The sequence below is a fragment of the Haliaeetus leucocephalus genome, unplaced genomic scaffold, assembly GCF_000737465.1.
Source record: "Haliaeetus leucocephalus isolate CR32 unplaced genomic scaffold, Haliaeetus_leucocephalus-4.0 Scaffold228, whole genome shotgun sequence".
Lineage (NCBI taxonomy): Eukaryota > Metazoa > Chordata > Aves > Accipitriformes > Accipitridae > Haliaeetus > Haliaeetus leucocephalus.
Genome location: NW_010972664.1, coordinates 11046944 through 11073406, shown reverse-complemented (window position 1 = coordinate 11073406; position 26463 = coordinate 11046944). Strand labels below are relative to the sequence as shown.

Genomic DNA, 26463 nt, shown 5'->3' with positions numbered 1-26463 from the left:
CTGTAGAAGAATTACAGCACTAGGTGTTTGCATTCAAAGTTGTTTTAAAAATGTTAATAAGGCGTTACTTTACATATCAGCTTATTTCTGGGTAGCCAATAATAGCCCTATTGGTGCTATAGGTTACAGTACTGATGCTGGGAGAAAACAAATGGGACGCATTTAGGACCTCAGCCTTCAAAAGGTATTTCTGATTTAATAACATTTCCCATTTTGATGCCAGTGATCTGTACAAAATAGATTGCTTCAATTTTTAAAGCTCATGCTGTCCTTTCATTTAGGTCACAACAGCTTTTCTGTAGCCAAAAGACAATGATCACTAGCACTGTTCCTTGTTCAAGGTTTCATCTTCTCCTTGTGCCAAAGTACAAAGAAATTTCTGGAATTACTTTCTATTGGGTAAGGGGATGTTGTTGTATTGCTTCATATTTTTTCTCTCTGTTTCACTTTTGAGCAAAAATGGATTTAATTAGAAAAAAAAAAGGTGCAGCCTCTACTGTACAGTAACTTTTTGCCTCTCTGTTTAGACTGCCAATTAGTTTGAGGGCTCCTGGACTGTGATGCAGACACTAGCAACAACTTGACTGTACCCATCTCCAGCATAAGACAGAGCTGTTGAGGATGGAAGACTGAAAGAATCATGGGCCATGTCTAGCCTGGGCTATTATAAAACCTAATAAAAATGAAAGCTCATTGTGCTGCCTGCCTGCACAGTGAATTCCATACCTATTCAGAGCCTGGCAAAAGCTAGCACTAGAAACATGAATCATTCTGAAATGCTCTCACAGCAGAAATGGTGGTGATTTAGGGAATCTTAAAGCTATATTAGGAAACAGGCTACAGAATCCTGAAAGATTAGACCATAAGTGCTGTGTTTTTTCAACTGAAACCTAACTGAAGACAGACTACAAAGCTTCATGCATGTTTATTTTCAAAACAGTGGTTTAATAACCTGATTTTCATCTTCTAAATGGATTCTATGCCACTCTTCCTTCCCCTGTGACTACTAAGTAAACAATACAAACCCGAACAAATAACAGAATGGCATTAATCAACATTACTCTTACTATGTTAGTTACCTGTTTAACAAGAGTGTTGCCCACTTTGCGAGGTAATCCTGCAATGTACACCTTAGTTTCCAAGAAACCCTGTGATTGTTTAAAAAGAGTTCCTGGGCTGTTGATACTCATCACGGCTTCTTTAGCTATTTTTACACTGATGCTGTGTTCTAGTTCTTCAACCGATATCTAGAATTAAATACAAATAATTACATATAAACAGACAAACATGTAGAATATTTTAAATACTAATTACATATGTCTGTATGAAGCATTACTAATGTTTCTCTAAATACCTAACTTGTAAAATAGTTTTAATGCAGTCAATATTTACAGCATATTTAAACTTGAATCACGACAACTGTCCATATCCATGGACATCCACAGGAGGATGATCTTACATTCCACCCTCATCCTACCCCTGGGAAAACCCATGCAGCTGATTAGTTTGCTTTAGAGTTTGCAAGAAGTTGATTTCTACAACTGCTCTATATCCAATCCACATTTGGCATACAGTTGTCCATGTCACTGCAACCTGCTACAGAGGATTGAATCTTCAGATGGGATGTAGACTAAATGGGTTCAACGCTTGCTCCTGATATTACTAAGCATCAAAGTGGATTTTTAATCTCGAGGAAGTTGTACTGAACTGAAACAGGAAGTCTATGCAGAATCCTAGCTTCTCTTGCCCCCTTTTAAAACCAACCAAACAAAACCTAACTGGTGTTAATAATCTGGTGTGATTTAGAGGTGGTGTAAGTGACCAAGGCCTTTCATCCTAGGTATGCAACCTTGAAGAATAAGATGGATTTCTGGTCTAGCAAATGTAAAACTTGCTCTCTAGACAAAGCATTAAGTAACTATGCACTTGACCATGCAATCACACTTTTTAATATTCTGCTGCTTCCTTTTTCATGATTACAAAGAATAATTCCTATGTTGCCAGCTAGTGGTAGTTACCTCTTTCTTGATCGTAAACAGGTGCCACGATTTCCCAGATATAAGGCATTCTTGTGGATTTCTTGGTTGATTTTTAAATCTGGGATTTGAGGGCATCATTTTAAGCCTTTTTAATAGTTGCTTAGTTTCTCCCTACTTTACTTATCAAGAATGTTCCCATAGTGGGTTAAAGGAAGGAAAGGGGAAAAGAAAACCCAGCTTACTATATGCCATAGTCCATCATTAATGGCTTTGCCTCCACTGGTGACTTTTGTTCCAAACTCATTCTTGAATTGAATTTCAATCTTCCCATCACGAACAGCAAGCAAGATCCATGCTGTATTGTCAAGGGATTCTGCATATAGTATAACTCCCTCTGCATCATATGTCCGGAAATCAAATTCTGCTGTAAATCTGAGTTGTGAAGAAGGAATCTTAATAAGAAGACAGGAAATGTGAAATACTGTGTAGCCTAGGATAACTCATTAATAGAGTAAAAAAAAAAAAGTTCATAGATACTAACCTTTTGGTAACTCTGTATCTATCTGAGCAGTTCTGATATTTGCACACAATTAGTCAAAAGCAGAATCTAATAACGTATGCCTTGTTCATCTGAATCCAGTGAAAAGTTTTGAGATTAGCACCCTGAGCTGGGATTTGAAAGAGCCTTGGCTCAGTTCCCAAATCTGCTATGAGCTTTACGTGTGAAGGATACGCACCCCCTTGAGTACAAAGATAGATGTAATATTCATTCCTATTGCATTTCATGGAGATGTGATGGGGAAAAAATTCATGATCTATGATGTGCTTCAGTACAACAGGGTTGCCAAGTGTTGTGCTACAACAATTACAACCTAGCAATTTGCTTTGGTTACTGCTGCCTCTTACATGTCATTCTCTAATTTGAGGATTTGTTACCTGGATCTTGGCAATTGGTTGAATGTGTGTATGTAGCAGAATTATGGTTTACATGGTACCACCTGTACAGTGGAAGAGAGAGAGTACAAGTACAGCAAAAAACAGTCCTTGTCTCCTAGAACTCTTGGACTAGATAAACTAGATGAAGGATGAAAGGAGAAAACAAAGCATTTGGAAGTTAGGATTTGCTGAAGACAACAAAAGGAACAAGTAAGGGAGCTGTAATTAACAACTTGCTTTGCTTTCACTCTCAGTCTTGTTCTTTGTCCACTAGATGTCATTGTCTCTCACGCAGACCCACAGAAAAATCATTCTGTATTTACAGAGACTACGAAGATACCTTCAAACATTTATCATCTTAGAAAGGTCTTCCAGGAGAGCATTAATGGCTGGTCAACTTGGAATAGCAGCAGAGGAAAAAGTTCTCAATATTTATGTCCTTCTCTAAGGTTCTGAGGCTCTGGGGATCACCAGCTCAACAGCTGCTGCTGCTGCTGTTACCCTCAAATTGTTCAGTCAGTAAGTCAAGGAACACTGCAATTTCAGCTGCCACAGCGAAGAAATCCAGGAGTAATAAAGGGGTCACTACTATTAGCAATTGTTCTGACAGCTGTAAAGTAAATCATACAGACAGCACTCTAGACAAGGTACAGCGCTCTATCGGTGTCCTTGGAACACCCTGTGAAATGAAGCACAGGGGTGGGAGGGAAGCATCTGCCTGGTTTTGTTTCTCAGCAGTATGTGTGTAGCATGTCACAGCTTCTACCCAGAGCAGAAGTGAACTAGCAGCAACATCCAAATGAAAGCCATTCCCATATATAAATAGACGCTGTAATTATCTTCCTATAACATCTGAATTTTATGTTGAGAACTCTAAATGCCTTCCTCTATCTGTATCACTGCCTCCTACCTTCCCCAGCCCCTGCTCTTTCCTTCAGAGGAAGAGTAAGCTTCTGTCATGAGGAAGCACCAATCTTTTTGCTCTCTTGCCCACAAACCAATGGGACTTACTGCCCTCAATCCTCTTCCTTTTTTGCCCATTCAAGTCTGGATCTCTTTGAACTCTTTCTTCCAGTCTATACAGCTCTCCCTACAACAGCACTGGTAACCAGGACTGTAATGGCTGGACTCTGTTATTCATAGATATGATCACGTCTGAATGCCAGTGGTGTATGTCTTGCCCTACCTGTGCACTGTTTCCTGGCTTGGACACAGCTGTTGATACCTCCTACCTGTTTCTGAGGTATTTTGCTGAACTAAAAGTTTTGCCATGTACAAGAACTGCTGTCTGTAGTGATGAGGTGGCTCAAGGACATGGTACAACCAATAAAAGATGCTGTAAACTGAGTCCAGACACTCTTGTCTGTCCACTTTCAAATGAGTCCAGCTTCATCTAAGTGCTAGTATACATAGGAACCCGAGTCAATTCATTCTTCATATAAAAGTATCTTAACCAGTGGGGAGATGGTGATATAATTAGTGCGTGCAATGCACTCCTAAACCCTCAGAAAATTCATGGAAACAAATGTTCATCATTTCAGTGCATACTTTTCTTAATAGCAAATGCTTACCTCGTGACATTTGGCAATTTAAACTTTAAGTACAGAACAGGAATTCCTATAAATTGCTCTGCCAGGTAAAGCAGTTCATAATTCTTTTCAAGGTTCAGTGGGATACATGCAGTAACAGACTGAAAATGGTAGAGAATAAAAAAAGCTGTTAGTGCATTGTGATAGTTCATGAAGCAACTCCTATTGTTAGCCTGTCCCTTTTTTCTTTTTTTTTTAAAGCAATGGCTTACCTCTCTTTTTCTTTTTCTGTTTTTTCTTTTTTTAAATTTGAATACCTATGTACAAATGAAGGGGTGTGTTTTTGGTTTTGCTTGAAATGTCCATTATTTAAGCTGCTGGAGGACAATTCAGGTTGAAACACAGTTCTGGTGGATTGCAACTAATATTTAAATATTTAGTATTTGAATCAAGAATTCAAATCTTCCACCAGGAACTTTTCTTTCACCAGGGACCTGTGACACGCACTTACAAGGGTCCTGCCAGGCTCCATTATTAAAGTTGTCTGGAATCTAAACCTCATCAGGTGTTAGAAGGGAATGGGGCCAGAGCTGTGCCTTGAAGATTTAATAATAATTAAAAAAACCCCAACAAAACCAAACAAACAACCCCCCCCCAAACAAACCCCACCTTTTATTTTCTTTATCAGTATTGATGTACAACTACTCATAGCTGAACAATCTCTAGTACTACTAGAATCATTTACCTGGAATAAAAAGTAACATTTTACAAGTGGATTAAGTAATGGATTAAAAGAAAATGTTTCTATCTGGCTGTTCCTTGAATGTACTTGTCCTATTTGAGCTCTGGAAAGGCATGCTGATGAAATCAACACCACAATGACTGCTGGAGTAGCACTGAATTAGTATTTCTGAGAACTGTTAGTGGGGATATGAAGCTCTTAAGACTTGATTCTCAGGAAAACTGTAACAGAAGTTCTAAGTATTTGTGGCAACTGAAAGGCCTACAACAGTATGTAAAACTGGGATTAATCCTAATGCTCTAGCCAAAGTCAGTGTGAGTAATCACAGTCAGCCAACTGTAGTTGCAATGAGAGGGGAAAAAATGGTGCTTATTCCTTCAGGTATTCATCTACCTGAAGTTTTAAACAAAGACATTTATACCCAGGAATAATGTCTATTTCGTGTGTGGTATAGTTTGAACTAGTAAAACATTCAGTAAACAAATGCCAGGTATCCATTCTAAGGCATTGTTGACTTCTTTGTCTTCTGAAACTGTGATGTTATAATTAGTAATATCTACAGTTTTGTTTTAAAAGTCAAGCATTCGGATTTCCTTTTGGTACAGGGAACTAGGCTCTGCATGTGGAGAGAGGTGGGAAGACTCTTCCAGAATGTGGTTTAGAGCACCTGTCTCATTGACTAGTAGGAGCCTAAAAGTCTCTTTGATCGAAAGTTATCCCTCAAAACACCCCTTGAATATCTTCTATATGATGGCAGTATAGTAGTCCTACAGAACAATCAAGAACAGGTGTGAAGGGCTTTTCTGTTCTCAAGACATGCTGTGCTTTGGTAAAAGTTAACAATGCAGTTCCCAAACTCTGACTTCTGTATTCACTACGCAGCAGTTTCATTAAATATATAGGTGTTCATCCTGAATTTTATGGCTGCTTCATTTTATGTCTGCTAGTGTCACTAGTCTTCAGATTGCACATATTTTCAGCTGATTGCACTTTTTTTTTCCAATTAAAAGGCGTGAAACTAGCTTTCAGAGAGTTAATCACTTTTGAACAACAGTATTGAAAATAACATGTAATGAGGCTAGAAGATGCTCCTCCTATTTCATGAATAAGCAAAATGAAATATAATGACTGCAGGTGTTGTTCAGATATTAAATTTCAGAAAGTACAAACAAGATCTAATACATACATGCTAGAACTTGTGTCAGACCTTGTTCCTACAGTTTAAGCCCAATTTTGTTATACTGTTAGAGGTGGGGTTTCTTGTTGGCAGTTATCTGAACTCACTTAGCATAACAAGTCTCAGCCTGCCTGAACCTTTCAAAGTATACAGAGAACCACTCACAAGAAAATCCTTGAACTGGGATTCTCCAGAGATTCAAACTTTCTGCTACTAAGAAATGTAAATTTTCAAACTGAGCAAGAACAGCCGATTTTGGCTGAGATGTTCTTCAATTGGCAAGTATTACTAAGTGCTTTTTCTTAAGCTATGGCAGATGAGAACTGTGGAAAACAATCCATTTTTTTCAACCTGAACAGGAAAAGCATAGAGTAATTCTGAAAGAGTGAGTGAAAACTTTTGTGCAGTCTAAGGAAAATCTGGGAACATATGGACAAATGGAGTATTCTGGCTCTGAGTAAGCTGAAGAGGGATTATTTGTTTGATAGGAGAAGGCTGGGGCTTATTTTGGTAGCAGCAGGGAATAAAGATGACTGGCTAAGGCAAGCTTCCCTTGACAGGATTCCTGTAAATGAGCATGCATGAACTGAATGGCACCTAAATCCCTACTGGGTCTGCTTTGTGAGCCAAACCACAGCTCAGAGTCCCCAGCACTTTCTCAGCAATTTTGAATCAGTTCTTAAATAGCTTCCAATTTTCCTTAATCTAACTTTTCCTGTCATCAAGAAATATCCAACATTATGATCTTCTGCATGGAATTTTACATAGTGTAGTTTTACCTCACAATTCTTCATGTCCTTAGAGAGCTTGAATCCTTTCTTGCCGTCACAATAGCAGCTATAACTTCCTGGAGAGTTTACACAGAGTTGAGCACAAACATTTTCAGCACATTCATCAATATCTAGGAGAAATGGAAGCATGCAGAAAGATTTATTCAGATTATTCATGGCACAGACTGAAAACTAACACAATAAATTAATGGAATAATGGACAAGATGGGTTCTCTGGCATAACATGAATCCAATAGGTGACTGCTGCTAAGCTAAACTAATGCTAATGGATGTCTCCTATGCAAAGTTTACAATCCAAAATTATCTGCTGGGTGTACAAGACCTAGTAATTTCATAGAGGTCTTGTGTGCAGAGCTGGGGAAAACCTGGTCTGATTTGTAGGCAGTAAGAGGCTGCTGTAAGGTGGCTGAATTAGTGAAAGAGAGCTCAATAAATCACTACCATTTACGGCAGAAATGCCATTCTGGGCCAGATCTCTTCCTTTCCCTATAAGATGTCATGAGAACTTAGAGTATTAGGAGTATATATGGCAAGTATGTAGAGAAAGGATGTGCTTTATTCTCATAAAACCAAAATAATCTCAGAGCAAAATACTTTTTAAAATAACATACAATCATCTCATAAATAAGTTTCAGACAGCATCTATTTGTGGACACCAATCTGATTTGAGCTGCTAATAAGCTAAACCAACTAAAGGAACTTCATTTTCTATTTAGTAGGCTGTACACAATAAATAATCTAGCAATGAAAGGCTGTGTAAAAGGTCAATGTAACTGTTACATTTCCAATACAGAAACAAACAAAATCTCTCCTGGATAAGATACTCTAATGAGGGTGATTTTGGGCCTCACATTAAAGAAACTGCAATACTTATTTTGAAAGAAATGGCCCTTCTAGTGGGAATAATCAATTTTGTGCCAATGTGTGCATTTAAAAAAATCGGTTTTATACTATTCTAGGGTTTCTTTTAAAGATTAAAATACTTTTTTTCTGTTGCTTGGGGGAGGAGAGACAAAAAGGAAAAAAAAAACCCAAACCCAAGAAAAAAAAAAACACCAAAGCCACACCAAAACCTTATTGGAGAAACTGTTACTTTGTAGTGACCATGCATAATCTCTTGTCCAAAACATGCTACTATGTTTAACAGCTTGTGGATGCTACTCTGATTCCTACCTCTGCTGCAGTTAATAATCCTGGGCAAGTTATTTTACTGTCAAGTACTAGCATTAAAATGGCCAACAGTTCATGAATAGGTTGAGGAAACTGGTCTCAATGTTCAGCTGAAGAGTTTCCTATTACTAAAATGTCTTCTCTTCCTCACCTTTGCCGTAAGTCATCACTGCAAGGGCTCTGTGCTCAGGCTTACACTCCTTTGTACGTGATCTTACCAGAAGAAAAAGCTGTACTGTTCTGTACTGCAGCTAATACAGCCAGAACCAAAGTTCTGCTCAAGATCTAGTCACATGCTGTGTCAGTCTTCCTGCAGTCTGATGTGTGGCTGTGTAAGCTACAGGATTCAAATACGGTCTTGTGCTAGTGTTTGCATAATTTCTACCTCCTTCCACTCATCTCCCATTCTACCCTCTGATCTTCAGAAGCTGGATGGCCCTTTACATAGGCTGGTCTGTGTGATACCAACTTTCACGTTCACTCTTTGCATGAACTACTGAGGACTCTTCTGAGTCACTTCTATTAGCTCCAGAATGGTTGCTTACCTCTGCTCTGCTAAGCTGAGAACCATCTGCTGTGTAGCAGGCTGATGGAATATAACAGTGAGGTTTTTCCTCCCCCACTTTTTTTGGAAAGAGTTTCAGTGCCATTTTGAGCTAGCTTAACAAGTTTAAGAATGATTGCACTGTATGCTAGAAGCCTGTCAAGTGTCTTGGGCATTCTGTTGAAAGGCATAGGATGCAATACAGATATCTAGTATATTCAAGCTGTGTAAAATTCAACATGGCATTAGCACTCTACAGCCAGCTCCACCACCTCCTTGCTTCCATTTCACCAGAAGAGCTCTCTCCCCTGGAAGGGGGTGAGGGATGGGAAAAGAAACAAGGTTCTTAATGGGAGTTCTCTGCATTACTGTCATGGTACTTCTATAAACAATGAGCTTGAACCAACTGCTCTGTACACAGTTCCACTGCCTGTCCCAGGAGGGTTCTCTGAGGATACACTGGGTTATAAAGACACATGGAAGACCTCAAGCCTTTGACAAGCAAGCACTGCCAGTTTGTTTTCCCGTTCTGGGGAAAAGATTTGATATTGGAAGACAGTTCCTAAAATATAAGTAAGTGGAGAGTTGATGACTGGCTTTTTGGATTGTTCAAGTTCTAACTGGTCCTGGGTTCATAGCTGCAGAAAAGGTTATGTAGGAGATTCTTCACTTCTTCTTCTACTCCTTCAACTGCTTCATCTATCCAAAATGTCAGCTAAGTGAGTAAAGGGAATTTTTAATATAGAAAAACAGTACTGGGTGTTTCTTCATGTTGATCTGACATTTTGCAGATGTTTTCTGTGTTGCATCCTCATAAATCAATCTAGTTTTAAATAATGAGCATATAAATTAAATTGTGACTGTGTCTGAAATTACAGTCCCTTCAGAGATGAATGTTTGCTAGTGTTAAGAGTTTTATCCTTGCTCAGATTTGAGAAAGCTGTCCTGTTAAAAAGTGTAACTCCGAATGTATATATGTATGCACACATGTGCAGATTCCTGCAACTGTAAATTACCACCCCCCTACTCATGGTTTAATTACTACTTATTTCATTCATTTTGGCCTCTGTCACTTAGGGCAGTAAGGTGCAAGGGTGGGTTGCAATATCTAAGTGCTTATTTTGAAGTCTTATTCAAACTTCTTTCCATATGCTTTGGAGACAATGTTTGGGCATTAGTCACATGGCAGGATTTTGTCAGCTGTTATGAAATAATTTGCTGATGCATATTTGCAACTGATTGACCCCTTCATTTCTTCCAGCTACAACTAGATTACCTCTTACTCTTTTGTTTGGCATGTGTACTCCTTTCCATTTAGAAATCATTAAACTGTTTATGGTCTTGATGAGGGTTCTCTAACCCAGTAGATTGCAAGCTCAGCTTGGTGAAAGGGGTTCTGCTGGGAAAGTCACTTCCTAATAATTTCTGGAGACTGGCAACCTGATGTCTAATTAAAACTAAGACTACAAGATGATGTGTTACAATGTGAAGCTGCTTCTGTCACTGTTGTTTGTGCATCCTGGCTAACATGCAAATGAGGCAATGACAAAATCCAAAATGTAGCCTAGCCACAATGTGCCATGGGTGAAAAGAACACTTTCTGTGTCCTTTCCTATCCTGCCTGTTTTGGGGAAAAAAAAAAAAAAAAATTCCTTCTAGTTATGATCATTTTGGGATCTGAAAAGGACAAGAAATTGATCTAGGCCTAAGCGCATAGAGAGAAGAAAAAAAAAAACCCAAACAACCCCAAACACCCAAGCCTATAGCCTGCTTCACTGTGGAGATGTAAAAGGAAATAAAAAATCTAACACCTCCCAAGAGCAATTGGAGTAGAGAGACTCCAAGAAGCACCTCGTTTCCCATGCACTTCCCAGAGGAGCATGACTCTGTGTAGACACTTTATGAGTCATTGTTCTCTGTGAAAGATCCTGTACCCCTTCCAGTACTTGAATGCACAGCAGTACAAAAGTAAAACTACAAGCACTGGGTAACCAGTAGCACTACAGTAAATCTGAGTGCTGAATTCTCTGAAAGCAGTAGTTAATTTTGAGCATGTTCTTCAGGCCCCGGGCCTGCAGACAGAGACTTATGAAGTTATTATGAAAGTTTATCACACAGTTTGGGAGATGAATATCTATCATTAAATCAATTACTCAGAGACTTGCACCAGTCTTATAGGGGTGTAAATTTCCATTACCCAAAATGAACCTACTGCTCAAGGGTAAGGTATCCCTCCAGAGTGTACTATAGCAGCAGAGGGACAGGAAAGCTTCTTGGATAGGTATGAAGTCTCCTTCCTCAGCAGACATTCTGGAATCCCTGATCAGTCCAAATGGCAGGATCTCCCCATGCGTAGTTAATTGTCCTGCTACAGAAATGCTGACATGCACAGGCTGGAGGGGACCAAGTTTTCTCGAGGTTTGTTTTAATCATTTATGCTATAACTATCCTGCTTTTTTTTCTTCCAAGCTGTAGTCAGCATCTTTGCATGTTTGTTTGAGCTCTTTCAAAGGCTTCCCACAGATCTGTCCAAATGTCCGTCCCACATCATAAAGCAGTCAGTAGAAGCTATTTGCACAAACCCATGAACCTGAGCAGCATCCTGGGTTTATACAGCTGCTTTCAGTGGAAAGCTAAAATAGCTTGCTTCAGGTAAGCTGCTAAGCTATGATAAAATCAGCCACAAAAGAGCTGCATACCCTGTCTTGGAAGGGAGCTACTCTGTATAAACCTAGGGAAATACGGTGATTTCCCCAGAGCATGGATGAAGGTAGGCAGGATTTTTTGTGTGTTAAACTGTTCATGTGGGAAGGGGAAACCCTGATTCCTTGTCTCAAATTTTCACACTAGTGCTAGGGAGGGACTAATAAGTGAAATACAGACATACTCTGTGCTGTTTGATTAACTGGTTCAGTCACTTTTTTGAGAGAATTTCCCCCTTCAGAGAAGGAAGAATATGGGGCAAGACATGCCAAAACTTAGGTCATTCTTTAAAATACCGGTTCAGCTTGGTTTTTCCCTCAGTACTGACTGCAAGACAGACCCCTCTAGCACAATAAGCATACTTACTCATTCCCACTACCCCTTCTTTTGGCAAGGTGTTTGAAATTGCAAAGGTGGTGAGAAGAAGGTAATCAAATTCTGCATACAAAATTGCATGGCTTCTATGAAACAAAGACTGGACTGTACAGATATCTTCCACTGATAGTGTCTCCCAAAAGGTGGGGATGAAGAACTGCAGCAACATTCTCCTGGGAATGGGTAAGGAAAAAATAACCCCAAACTCTCTCTCTTCTATTCCACTCTAACTGGATCTGTCATCACAGAGATAGTTGTGCATAAATGTATGTAAATTTGATTTTTCTAATAAGCATAATTTAATTTGGCCACCTACACGCAATATGACAATGAAAAGCTAATGTCATTTAGTATTTCTGTAAGGCTACATTCCTGTCAGTCTGCACAATCCTGTCCTTCGACAGGATTTGGTGACTCATTTAATGTGGTTACAACAAGGTCTGAAAGCTTAGCAGCATAATCCTCCTTCTAGGAGGTAAGACTTTGCTCATTTTAATGTCCTCATCTTGCAACCTTCCGGAATCCACGTTTCAGAAGAAAAACAATACTTAAATTCAATTTGATGCAACCCATGTATCTGCAAAAAGGACTAAAAGGAGCGAGAATTAGATTAATGACTGTGAAGTTTTTCTCATTTCAGTGCACGCAGGGACACAAAATTGCAGTAACATTTTAATCCTGTAGTAACTGGACAAGGAGCAGACATCTGAATATGTCATCATTGCCACTATGCAAAGCTTTGTCACAAAAAAGCTGCACAAAAAGCCATGGAACAGAAGATTCATAGCCAGCAAGAAGCTAGTTTTGTGTCCTTTTGAGCAATAACATAAAGGCAGCATTTAAAAATCAGTCACAGATGTATTTTTCTTAAAATGGCAATGTAGAAAATTCCTCTTCATAGTAAAACTCTAAGAAAGAGCTTATATATCGCTTCTACAACTGAAATTTAATTTCTGATGTGTGTACTAAACAGAAACTTTTACAAGTAGAGAGAAATAAAATACGTTCTAGGAAAATTAAACAAATACTTTATGATGGTCTGTGTATGAATGGCTTCTTGCTGCTTTACTGCTAGCTGTCAGTACTTCTCAATTTTACTATAATTGTTACAGAACTTTGTTTTGAAATTCTTTCTTCCAGATTTTCATTTCAGAAAAGAATAGTCCTGAAGAAAGATTCTTTTGGTGCAGCTCCTTTTTTCATAGGTCCTTTTCTGGGCATTTAAGAACATTTTATTTTAAATAAAATCTTCTATACAACTGCCATACTGCCATTCCAGCCTAGAATGGAGATCAGCTTACTCTAACGCTGTTATTTTCTAGCATAACTAGATACCCTGAGGAAGGATTAGACAGATGTTATTTTAAGTGGAATTCAATGACCCCAGTGAAAAGCTCTTTCCAATATCTGAGATCTAAGGACATATAAAGGACAGAGACTGAGCCCCTGGCCATGAGAACTAAATAAGCACCTGAACAGCCCATCAGATGGATAAAGACAAGTTTTTGAAGTTTTTAAGTACAGTTTTCATTTCTGGTGATTATCTCTTTATAAATCTTCCTAACCGTCTTGCCCAGTTTGGAATTGCCAAATAAGTACTTTTAATTGCTTTTGCTATAGCTTGTCTTGAGTTAGGGATACATATTGAACTGATTGACATCAAATATTCCATCCTTATAACTGTAATGATGCTTAAAAACAAGGCACAAGACACTCTACTAATGTGCAGATCCTCAACACTTTGCTCCAAGTTATCTGAAAGAAATATGCTAGCTGGTTTGAGAGCTTGGACAGAAAGTCCTCTCTACAGTGGGACAGGAGAGCTCCCATGAACTGAGAAAGTTATCTGGCAAAGAGCAGAACACCCGAGTATACCGTAAAACCCTCCAAAGTCTGGGAGTAAGTCATCGCAACTGTATACACTACATGTAATATAGCCTGACTGAACCTCTGAAAGAACAATTGAGTCATATTGTAATAAACAGTATGAAGATTAATAAGTACACCACTAGATGAGATGCTGGAGTTTGGTATAGCAGTGGATTAAAAAAAGAAAAAAGCCAGGGAGCGGGGGAGGAGAAAGGCCTACCTTCACAGTTCTTGGAAGTTGAATTATATGTGTAGCCTTCTGCACATTCACATTCATATTCCCCCAGGGTGTTTTTACAGATGGCTGTCCCACAGATATTCGGATGTAACACACATTCATTTATATCTAGAAATACAAACAAGTTATTAAATTTGTCTCTTGTGCACCATTTTCTTCCTAACCCTATCCAAAACTGTGCAAACTGAGTGAGGCTGGCAAACTGGCTTTTTCTTGCTAGGTCTACCATGCTTTCATAGCAGACTATAGCTATAGCCGTAAAGATTTCCAGAGGTCTCTAAAAGGCACTTCTGCGTGGCCTCAGTGAAAAATGAATTCTCTGCCTGCCTACCTTTCTCATGCTTTCATGTGTTCTGTGGATAACAGGAAAAGGGATGCACTTCCAGGAAGGCATAGAGAGAAAGAGTCTGCAGATTTCCTATAAGCTAGACCAGACTGCATAAGAAAATCCTATCTTAGAAAAAGACATCCAGAAAGACAAGAGATAATCCTATCAGAGTTTCTTACATGCTACAATCAATTCATGTCACAATCGTCTTTTAATTGGCTATGCTGACAGGTGTTCAAGTCCCTTGCTGTCTCTCCATCCCTCAAACCATTTTTGTGTCTATCTTCTATGTTGTTTCCAATTTTTCAATGTCATTTTCAAAATGCAGATGTGACAACTGGAGGCAGCATATAGTATCAATCTTACTAAAGGTCTTGTAGACAGAAAAATATCAGATCCCTGGTAGTACTTCAATTCCCACTTGTATGTGCAGGGATCATTCTAGTATTCTCTGTGGTTTTGTAGTAGTTGTGGAAATGGTGCTGCACAGGGAGAATAGATTCTGGCACCAGCTTGCTAGGACTTCCAAAACATTTTTTAAGTCAAAGCTGTCCTGAATTTGGCCTACTTTTCTACAGTTACTGTGTGTACTCCAAATTCCTAGGTGTATAATTCTGTAGTTGGATGTAATGAAACACTTAAATCTGCTTTATCAAATGACCAAACTAGTACTCTAGGTACTAAGGTATATTAGTGTATTTTTATCTTTTGATTATTTTTTAACCAGCTTTTCCAGTATCTTTCCAAGAATTACAGAGATTCTAACCAACTTATCTGCTTGCCCTTTTTGACAAAACAGCCATCTTCTGTTCTTCTGGAATTTCTTTGGAAATTATTCATTCACGATAATATACAGACTAAATGACGTGACAGCGGGAGATGGCCCTTAAGTCCGTCCTCTTAAATTATTTGACATTCACCAAAACTGTTGTCATAGTTCGGCAATAAAATATAACATTAAAATGGAATGAGGTAGTATTTTTTTCTAACTATGCAGTAAGAATTGCTAATTATGTCAATACATAGTCTTTTTCTGGAATGGAATGAAGCATGTAGGTCATGGCCAACAATAACAGACACAAGCATGTACAGAAAAAAAATTATGCTGGATGAATAAAAGACGAATCTTTCTCTCCACTAAGAGCATTTTCAGATTCATTAATAGTTTCTTCTCTAATGAACTTCAAACTCCCAAAAGAGCAGCATCACTAATTAGGAGTGATTCAGCCTAAACCAGTGTTTACCAGACAGGATTTCCGTGGTAACAATATTAGCTGATTGCACCACTCTAGATTCTTGTTTCAGCATGCTTAAAAGGTACGTGAAACTGGTTAGTGACCAAAACAAGCTTTATGGAGCTCTAGTAATGAAGCAAAATCTAATCTATAGCCTCTCTCTTTTTTTTTTTTTTTTAGTTCTTTTTTTTTTTTTCCCTGAATTGGTTTCAACCCACCTCAGTTTCTCGATCTGGTTCACTATACGGTTGCCCAAATGCTTGCAGTGGTGTAAGGCTGCAGGTGGAACGAGTAGCCAAGCTGAAGCAGGACTGCATCTTTCAGAGGCAATGCAAGCTTCTGCTGACTTAGAGCATTTATGGAACTACTGGACTAAATTCCTTCCCCTCTCTAGTCAACAGGCAATGTACTGTCATGTAATGATGTTCTCCTTAAGTCTCACTTCCTACCTCCACAATCCCTTTTATTTGAATGCATGAAGTAGCCGTCTTCACATAAACAACGGTAGCTTCCAGGTAAATTAGAACAGCGTTGGCTACAACCTCCATTTATGTCTTCACATTCATTTATATCTAGAAGGAAAACAAAATAAAAATCTCTGCTGAGGGGAAGGCATTCATTGACCAACTGTGTGAGGGTAGGTATACTTAAAGATCTGATACTATTCAATAATAGCAGAACTATAATAGTGTTCCTGAGAGCTAACAGCATAATGAGATTAGAGACTATACCTTCTTCACATTTCTCTCCTTGCCATCCTGGTTTACAGACACATGTATATTTGGCTTGTCCATCTATGCAATCCTTATATCCATCTTTATGGCATGGCAGAGGGCTACACTGATTTGAGATTTCTGTGGGATGGAAAACATTGGGAATACTTGTTATCTGTTTGCCTTTTTTTCTCAAGGATCAGTTTAGTCTTCCTTCTTCTCTTCCCACAGGTACCTTTCATGAAATAGGAAAGGGCTTAATGCATAACATCAAGTACCCATACAACCACCTTGCTACTAATTCTGTCAGCAAGAATTTGCAAGTGATTGAGAAAAAACAAAGCCACCAGTACTTTTTCTGTTTTCAGAAAGAAAACAACTTGAAAACAAATGACTCCTCACTAAGACATGTTAATCCCTGCAAGATGTGACCAAACACAGACTTGATACTATTTTCATTATGTTTTAAGGATGTATTTCACTTTTTAAAGAACAGTGCTCTGTGCCATCATATTACCACAAATTTCACTAGAAGTAACAATGTTTCAAGAATACCAAGAATTCAAGATTATAGAGATCAGTTTCTCTGTTCAAGGAGGGTCACATTTACCAAGAAACTAACACCTCAGGTTGCCTTGGCTGTCCAGGTCCTGTGGGTAGACTGGATACATCAGTGTCTAATACTGTCACCTCTTATAAATCAATGACAAACAAATTTGCATCATAAAGAGCGACTGAAGACTCTTTATACATGCTAGCAAGATCTCAGAAAGCAAGGCTCAAAATACATAGATTGTGGCAGAGAACACAGAATTCACTGCCTTTTTTCCTCTAACCAAAATACATAAAGTCCTTTTAACTTTTGCCACCATTTTCATAATCTTACATCAGCATACCACATAAGGCATCGTTCTATTTGTGTCTCTTGAATATGCTGGCAGCTTCTGGATTATTTATCTGCGGGCCTCCAAACATGACAAATACATTGTTTCTACTTTAAAGTTATGTTCTTGTAAAGCTCTAGAATGTCATTCTGAGGCATGCTTTTAAAAAAAAAAAGTAGCATCCTAAAAAACAGAGAGCAGAATGAAAAGAAGAAAGCATTTAGTGATGTTCAGATTCAAAAAAGTGGAATAAAAGGCAAGTGTTCCTGAAGACTGAAACTTGCTAAAATTCTGTACATAAGGCCTCATTGGATATCTTAAATGTTTCTTACTTCACTCAAAGGAACTAAAGAACTGAGCCCCACAGAATTATAATTTTAGCCGCCTGTGACTAAGAAAGCTTAACAAAATCTGTGTTAGTATATTTGTCAATTAAATCTACTTCTAATTAAATTCTGCTGCAAGTAAATCCAAAAGCCCAGAGGCCAGCCAAGCTCCAAAACTACAGCGCACATCTAGAATAGGTGCTGCATGTCATGTAGTATTCACAGTGCAGACCAAGGGACTCCAGTGGCAGACTGACAGAAGAAATTGTACAGAAGAAATAAAAGGAATAGGGTTTATGTATGGATCCTTCACAGCAATCTCCAAATGTAAGTTCTAAAACTCCCTACATTTTTTTTTCTCTTTTTTGATTATTTACTGCTTTTGTAGGTCCAGGAACAAGTGTGTGAACTAAGGTTGGTATGAGCAAAGCACTTCATATGTGATAGATGTGGAAGGCACCCTCAGAGTGTGCAACTGGGGAACAAACTTGACTAAATGTTTCTAAGCAAAAGGCAGTGAGGGCTTGTGAGAGTCGGAACTGAGAGAAGATGGGTTGGGTTGGCAGTATGAAACATGAGGAGATGGAATGAGGTGAATTAAGGATATAAAGGGCAAGGAAATTGAGGAAACCAATGAATGAAAAAAGGAGAACTGGTGAAATACACTAGAGGAAGAAGACAGGAAAAGATGGATAGGACTGGATGGACAAAGAGGTTATGTCCACAAATGAATGATTAAGATGCCACTGCAGGAAGAGTAATGTAGCAGCCATTTGTTCTAAAAGCAGGCCTAGTGTTTCTCTTTTCCCAGTTCACAGTGCCTTCTGACCTACTACCCAGCAATGCTTTTTGATAAACATTTGTGAAAACAACTAAATATCAGAAGATATACTCCACCTGCAACAGAAAGAGTAGGTGGCAAGAAATGTGTTGTGGTACCTGTATCCTCCGTGACTCAGAGGCTTTGGTACCCATCAGATGTGTCATGATGAGCTGGATAGATGTAAATGCAGGGATTTTTTAAGTGTTTATTTTCAAAAGCAATTAAGTATGCAGATTTATGGGATACAGATGTTTAGGGACTTAAAGATGCAGCTTAGATACCTGCTTGGAATAGAAAAGTATGAGAAAGGGTCTTCTATTCCTGTGAAAATTTTCCTTTTCCTTTCTAGATGGGGATTAAAAAGTCAATATATTCACAGATTTTTGTAACCATTTATCGAGAAATGTGTGCCTTTAAAATGTGTGTTCAATTTGTGTTCTGAAATCAGTCATTTGGACAAATCTGAAAACAATGATATAATTTTTCAATTCTGTTTGCATTGTTATTTTTATTCCTTGATTTTTTTTCAGCTTGAGATTCAAACTAGTTACTGTATTATTATAAACTAATTCCTATAATTATTTAATTATTTCTCATTAGGAAAATTGGATTTTCATTTTGACAATATCAAAACAATTTGGATTGATAAGTTCAGAAAGAAAAAACTTTTAAAATTTAAAAAAAATGTTGATATCAGTATCACAAAATCTTTGTCTCAATGAAAACATTTTAAAAAAATGTTATGTAGTTTTAATGGGAATTTTAAATTCCACTTTCTCAGCAGTGGAAATGTGCATAAATTTCATTGAACTTTTAAGCCTTGGAAACACTTGAAAACTTTATGCATACTCACTTTACTTCTTCTTTATCCTGGTAACTGACCAATAGTAACAGTTTATTTAATTTGATTTTATAATGTGAACCCAAATGGAGAAATACAATGACTACAATGACTATCAACTAAACTAGCTGTTTTCACTGGGTAATACAGAAACACTGCACATTCACACAACTCTGCTAAATCCTTTCCTCCCAGGACCTCTAATGAGAGTGAGAAAGAGTGATATGAATGGGAGTACATTTTAGTTTGTGAGAGCAGTCACGTTGGCCAAGTGATCTGGAAAATATATTCACCCATGACCATGTGCGCTGTAATTATTAAGGGGGTTTTTTGCCTTCTGTTGCTTTCAATGAGAAAAAGAGTGTCAGATGGTTAAGGATAAGTATTCCTATTCAAGCTAACTGAAAGCTTCTTTGATATAACTGGGCTGTAAAAGTTTAAGAGGTTTAGAGAGAAGTTTCTACTGTGACAAGTAGAGCATATGGTACAGATTGCTTCCTGTGAATTTACCAGAAAAAAAACACAATTCACACTGGACTTATCAATGTATAGGCATAGAAAAAAAAATATTTCAGCAACATCACAAGTTTCATGCTTTGTGACCTTCCTGTGTCTGGAGTCAACGACTATGTCTTCCAGCTAATATTTGAATTTTTCATCTGGTAATGTCATCCACTTCATGAAGGGCTACAGTGTAACTATGGGCCAAAGAGTGGTAGAAAGGAGAATTAAGCAGATGGTCTCTTCCCTTAACTGACAGAACAGGACTTGCTAGATGCAAAGAATCAGGCATAACTATTAAAAACATGGTAGAGTACAGAGGACATACTAGGGAACATCAGTGGGTTGGTGTAGGATGTTTCTATGTTTCTAGAAGAATTCTGCCTTCCATTTTGCAGTTAATTATGTTTACTTTCCAGCATGCTTTATAAAGTTAAAAAGTCACTTAGCTTGCTCTGAAAATGCTATGTCTCACCTAATATTTTTTGTCAATTTCTGTTTTAGATTATTGAGTTTGCCTGAGTTAAATGGAGATTTGTCTCTTTTCCTGCCTATGTGAACTGCTTTCTAGCCACGTACACATGAGTTCTTAGATCTGAGTGCATTAGGTAAAGTAACAGCAGCACTTACCGTTGACACAAGCCCTCAGGTCAGCTGGAGAATCTGGAGTAACTGCTGTAACCCTGAAAATCCCTGCTCGATGGGAGGCAAGGCAGCCTGCAAATGCAAACCCACACAATCTGCTTATGATACAAACACTCATTTAGACTGAAATTAACAGCTTATGCATAGCATCTTCAAAGACTGTGTTCTCACAGCTTGAATTAGAAAACTTGTCTGGACATATTAAGGACAGCTGATCACAGACCAACCTTCTGAGTGCCTCTGCTAGGATCTAAGCACACAGAACTGCCTATGAGCTACTACGCATTACAACCAGCACGGAAATCATTCAAGTGCTATGAGCAGAATAACTAAACTAGTATTAGCCAAATAAGAAGACCAGTGAATGATATACTAGAGATGTTCAGCTTTTTTGTACTTACTTAAATATTTGGGATAAAAATACTCCTGCAGAAAGAAAAGAAAAATAAAGAGTAAGAAAAATTAAGGTAGATAGAATTACAGCAAAATATATCACTGAATATGTTCTAAAATATATTGGTAGTATATTTTGTACCAAAACATATATTGGTACTATATATTTTGTTAACTACAAAAGAAGCAAAAAAGAAAAAGTCACTTTGACTCACAGAATATAGACCAAGTTTTCTGCATCACTGTTGTTTAGGCTAAGACAGCAGATGATTTAATAAACACAAGACTCATTGGAGAGATTAAGATACCGCACTGAATTGGACACTTTCAAAGTGAAAGCAATGAAAATGAATTGGGTGTCAAAATTACTTTGAAAATTGTCTCTTTAAATGGGACGATCTTGCCCAATGTTGCTATTGGATGCAGAGCAGCCTCCTTTATTTCCCTTTTTCAGCCTAAAATAAACAAAAACCCTGGCATACGTTGAACATCTCATATGCAATTCATTCCAAATAACGTGAAAACTGTTACTAAACCAGAAATTTTTAAAAACAAGAAGTTGAATAATAAAAAATATAAATAAAAAATATACCTATATATAATAGGGATATTTTATATATATATAATATATATTATATAAATGAATACAAAAAATATACCTAATACTAAATAATGTGCAGTGGGAACGAACTGAGGAACAGAGTTCTCTCCACTAGGAAAAAAGCTCACAGTAGTATGTCCAATCCCTTCATTAAAAGGACTGCACTGCCATGCATCCTCTGTGTAAAATTCTAATTGAAGCCAACAGTTTCCCCACATGGAATGCTTGCAGACAACTATGGTCTAAAACTGGTGATCCATACTAGGAATTAAAATAATATCTACTCAACTACTCTCTTTGCTTATACAGTCTTCATTATTAATTGTGCATGTTCTTTACACAAAAGAATTTCAAACCGGTTCTTGGTCTGCATAGTGGGGTTCTTTTAGCTTTGCAGTGTGAATTCTATGGACTTCTAGCTTTCCCTCTGCAAAGAACTACTATCTATCTACCTCATAGATATTCATCAGATACTTACAGTTTCAGGATTATTTTCAAAGATTTCCCTGGCTTCTTCCTTATTGCATAATTCTTCAATGCACTCTCTTTCTAGATTTCCCTTCTTACTTTCTTCCATAAAAGAATTTGCTCGACGTTTCCTCAACAGGAACTGAGAGGCATACTGCTGGGATAAAACTTTGTAGAAACAAAGGAGCTCTGTTGTTATTTATTTTTTAACAGCTGAAAAATGCTGTAAGCACTGAACAAATATGAGAATCTAACAAAAATCTGAATTAAGTGCTTAGTCGGGAGTTGCTGTTCGCTATCATTTTGGAAAATGTGGGCAAGAAATCCTAGAATTCTGTTTTCTGTATGTGGGGTAGCTGTTTCTGACCAAAAAAATCCTGAGTCACAAAAAAAAAGTTTGTGCAATGCTATGTCTGAAGCATAATTTAAATGTCATATTCAGGTCAAGATTTTTTTTTTTTTTTAGCTATGGATAATACAAAGTGAGATATGTGACCAACAAGTGGAAAAAAGCTGTGAAGCCTTTTATATTACCTGTTTCAGTGATCTGAGAGTAAATATTCTGATCCTAATTAACTTACGTGAGACCAAAAATGTGTCTTATAAAATCAGGCTACCTGTTATATGTAATTAACAGAAATGTTATTTTATTTTTCAGAACTGTAAAAGGACAAGACAAAGTAAAAGGTGAGAATGATATCCTGAGAAATATCAAGGCAGACAACCTACCTACATTCACATTTTACCAAGATAAAACACAAACCTACCTAATTTTTGTATTTCAGATCCATCATGCTATGTGTCATTACTTAATTTTCATGTATCTTGTTACTGTCATTTTATTGACCTTTACACAAATGGTGCACAAACAAGTGAATTGAGAAATTATATTAAAAATGAAAGAAGTTTGTTTGCTTCCATGTTCTCTGTAGAGCACACAACCCTACAGGAACAGTGACTAAATTAGACTGCCTTGTTAGTTTAGGCTTTGGACATACCTTGTGACTAAGAAAAATGGATGAGCCTAATTGGAAAAAGTCCAGCTGATAGGGTTAAAGAGCATGGCTGACGTGTTAACTAGAGAGCACCACACTTCTACACACCTGCACTTCTTTTATCAGTCTTTGCACGACTTAACCTCTCAGACTAGCACAACTGTGTGAGGGTCATGACACCTGCAGTGCAAACCAGATATGGTGTGCATACATATTCATCACTAGTCTACAAAGAAGATCAATTCAAGCAGACATAGTCAACTCAGTACTGTTCATGAGCACGTAATACCTCAAACCCTGAGCACCTTTATGAGACATGCCAGCAGTCAAATGTCAGAGAACAGCCTCCCAATGTCTGTGCACTAATGGGAAAGTAAAAAACTTAGATGGCTTATTAGAAAGAGCAGCTAATGAGGCCCAGAACCTGAAGCGAGAATACCTTTTAGGTGACAGATGTAACTAAAACCGTACCATCCTAAACACGTTACTTAAAGGTCCCTATCAGTGACAGGGAACACAGCTGAAGCACTCTGAAGTGCTGCAACATTGGATGATGACCTGAAGAAACCTCCCCATTACAGCATCCTAAATGTATTCAATGTGGGATAAGCTTGTAACTCCAAACTCATCTATCTGCTTCCGCTCTGGTAAGGCAATAGGTAAGACCTCCTGAGCATAAGGTGGATGTACTACAGCATATCTCCAAAGTTTTAAAGCACACCTTTATCTCAGAGAGCAACCAGCAAGTTGCTTAGAAATGCAAGGAGGAGAAGTCAGCTTGTGCTCTTCCCCCTAATAAGTACATGAGCAGGCAGCAGTCTGGTTTTTGAGGATTCATTTCTTTTTATATACATTTTGATCTACATGGTGGTCTTACTGGAGAATGGAAAGAACTCTGTAAGGCGAAGACTGATCCTCAAGGAAACTGCTCGAAGAAAAGTCTTATCTTACTTTCTGGGCCCCCATTTCCAGAAATTCTTGGCACAAAAGAAATGATTCAAGCCTGCTTTCGTCTTCCACTGTTTTCCACTTTCACAAACGTTAAGGTACGCCATAAGTACATCTCAAGGGTTGTTAACAATGTATTTAAAGAGCTGGATTTGCATTCTCTGGTTTTTACGTATCCTTCACACAGCAGTTAGGAGGAGAAAAGAATTGGAAGCTGCTGCAACTGTGGATCTCCCAGACCTTCTCTCTCAATCAATGAGCCCATCACTAACATATGGCCTGCTCAGAGACTGGCAAAAAGCACAGCGAGATGACAGGACAAGAAGGACCTTATGAGAGCTCTTCTGAGCCCTAACCACACTGGAGAGCATACCCAGAAAAACATTTTGATTGTTTATTTATCACCAACTGCTGCTAGCAGTGTCATTTTAATTAACTTGGGTAAATGGCTGCATTTGTCGTTACATAAAAGCAGACTAATAAGAAGGATATAGAAAGTCCATCTGTTCTGAGGCAAAAGGAGCAACAACAAAGTAGTAAAATTGTGCATTGCATCTGCGGATTTTGTTTACATTGGAGATTTCTACCAGCGCAAGCATGCTGACATAGCTTTGGGGCAGAGGCTCTGTGGTGTAGATGAGGCCCAATTCACAGCTGACTTTAGACAATCTTGTTTTGAGCTTTAGCTACATCATTCTCATTTTGACACAATTTTTCAGTAAATAAAGCACAAGAAAATTCCAAGTGTGTGCAATGTTCCTGAGGACATTACACCAGATAAAACTGCCTACCTTGTGTTTCCAGTACAGCGGGGTAATGGAAACAGGTCTTTTCCCCTACATCACAGCAGTTCAGCCTTCTCCTAAGCTGATTTCCTATGACTTTTGAGTTTAAATAAAACATGTAACTCAATGCAAATTTCATATTTTAGTGCAAATATTTCAATGCCTATGCACAGAATTAGTAGTGTATTTATTCAACTGTTTTTTTCCTTACAAAGATTATGATAGGACCTTTATTTAAAAAAAAAGTAATCCTGACTGCTGCTGCCAGTTTGATTACAGGAAACTCCAGCCCACTTCTGACCCTGCCAAACCAATAGTTCACCCTTAACGTACTCGGTGTGTTTCAATCGGTTATCACTGAAGCCTTAAGAAATTCAATAGCCTTATGATTTCAGTAGGTGTTGTACAGACACTGTGTAGTGATTACTCACCAGGCACCTGTTTAGAAGTAATGCTACTGAAAAGGAAAAAAAATGGGGGGAGAAGATGATATTCAGTTGTTCCTTCCAGCTGTTTTGTACTGCAGATGCAACTATAAACCTGCCTTAAGCAGGCTAGTTAAACATAGCTTAGAGCTGCTTACCTAATATCCCAGCTGTGTAAAGCAGTTGTAGCCTACTAGGGCGCTCTCCCAGAAACTCAGAAGACCCCATAGACTGAATAAAAAGGACATGTGATGCCACTGTAGAAAGTGACATGATCTTGTTTGTACAGCTGTTATATTGCAATTAGCTCCATAATTCCAGTGACTAGAGACTCCCGAAATGCTCATCAGTGACATAAGCTTTATGCAGCCAACAAAATAAAGCCAACCAACTGCTAATGTTTGCCTGTTCCTTATCTATCTTATCCAAAACATGTCCCTCACTGGATGTTGGACCAAATGCAGCTGCACTGAGACTAGCAGGCAACTTCCATTTATGATTATTGAATGGTACAAGCTGCATTATTAAGATCTTTCTGTTTTTTCTCCACACACACCCCCTTTTCCAGAAATCCATGGCATTGTTCAGAGGCAAGGATAGGAAACCAGACTACATGGACCACAGAAATTTTGCATGGGTAGGACAAGTCCTAATTTCCCACTGTTCATGAAAGAGAAAACTGACAAGGTATGCAGTAGGGAAGACAAATGGAACAGAAAATGTGATGAAAACAGGAGAAAAAAACATTCTGAAATATTTATTAGAAGATTTATTTTTAGGACTTGTTGAAAAATAAGCTATAAAATGAACTTTCATCCTTCCATGCCGTTCCCTTCATAGTCAGAATCCCTAGCATTCAAACAGAACTCTGAATAGCAAACATTAGGTTTTTCTTCTGCCTGTTTAATCATTAGTAAAACACGTCAGAAACAGGCTTACTTTGAGCTGCAATTCCGCTTGCTCCAGACACCCGCTGTTGTCTTTTACTACTAAGCTCAAAGACTTCCATGTCAAAGCCATAAGCTTTGATTTTGTTTGGGGGTTTTGTTTTTTAATCTGTATGTGAGAGCGAGTAGTTCTTACCTAGGCCGACAGGTCTGAACTTATCAAGAGAGTCAGGGCCGCTTTGCCTGCACTCCACAATAACGCCACTCTCCCGAGACCGTGATCTATCGAGGGGTTTCCTTCCAAGCTAATCGAAGGCACGCTTTCCCCCGAGCCGCAGGGCTGCGTTTCGGCCGCGAACAGCTTCAGAGCCGCCACCGGCCCCCAGTTACAGCTCGGCTGCCCCAACGGTAACCGCTGGCTTCCAGAAAGCGGCCAAAAAACCGACGGGGTCAAGGCGCTCCGCCAACGCGGTGGCTCAGCGGCACCTATCCGGGGAGGGAGGACGCGATGCACCGGGCCGGTGGGGAGGGCCGCCCCCACCGCACCGTCCCGGGCCGACCCCTCGCCTGGGTGCCGAGGCGGCCGCCTGCGGCACCCCGTCCCCACGCCCG

General features: G+C 38.5%; 1 protein-coding gene across 1 annotated transcript in view; it reads right to left on the bottom strand.

Annotated features, from left to right (window-relative positions):
• PROS1 (protein S (alpha)) overlaps nt 1-26463 on the bottom strand; it is a 35730-nt gene that overhangs the window by 6481 nt on the left and 2786 nt on the right. Inside the window, exons 3-13 of the mRNA XM_010567653.1 lie at nt 26048-26156; nt 21822-21979; nt 20751-20775; nt 20335-20421; nt 16348-16470; nt 16066-16188; nt 14036-14161; nt 7143-7264; nt 4487-4605; nt 2222-2411; nt 1080-1247 (exon numbers count right to left, since the gene is read on the bottom strand). Of these exons, the coding sequence (XP_010565955.1) occupies nt 1080-1247; nt 2222-2411; nt 4487-4605; nt 7143-7264; nt 14036-14161; nt 16066-16188; nt 16348-16470; nt 20335-20421; nt 20751-20775; nt 21822-21979; nt 26048-26156 (1350 nt within the window). The remainder of the gene's footprint in view (nt 1-1079; nt 1248-2221; nt 2412-4486; nt 4606-7142; nt 7265-14035; nt 14162-16065; nt 16189-16347; nt 16471-20334; nt 20422-20750; nt 20776-21821; nt 21980-26047; nt 26157-26463) is intronic.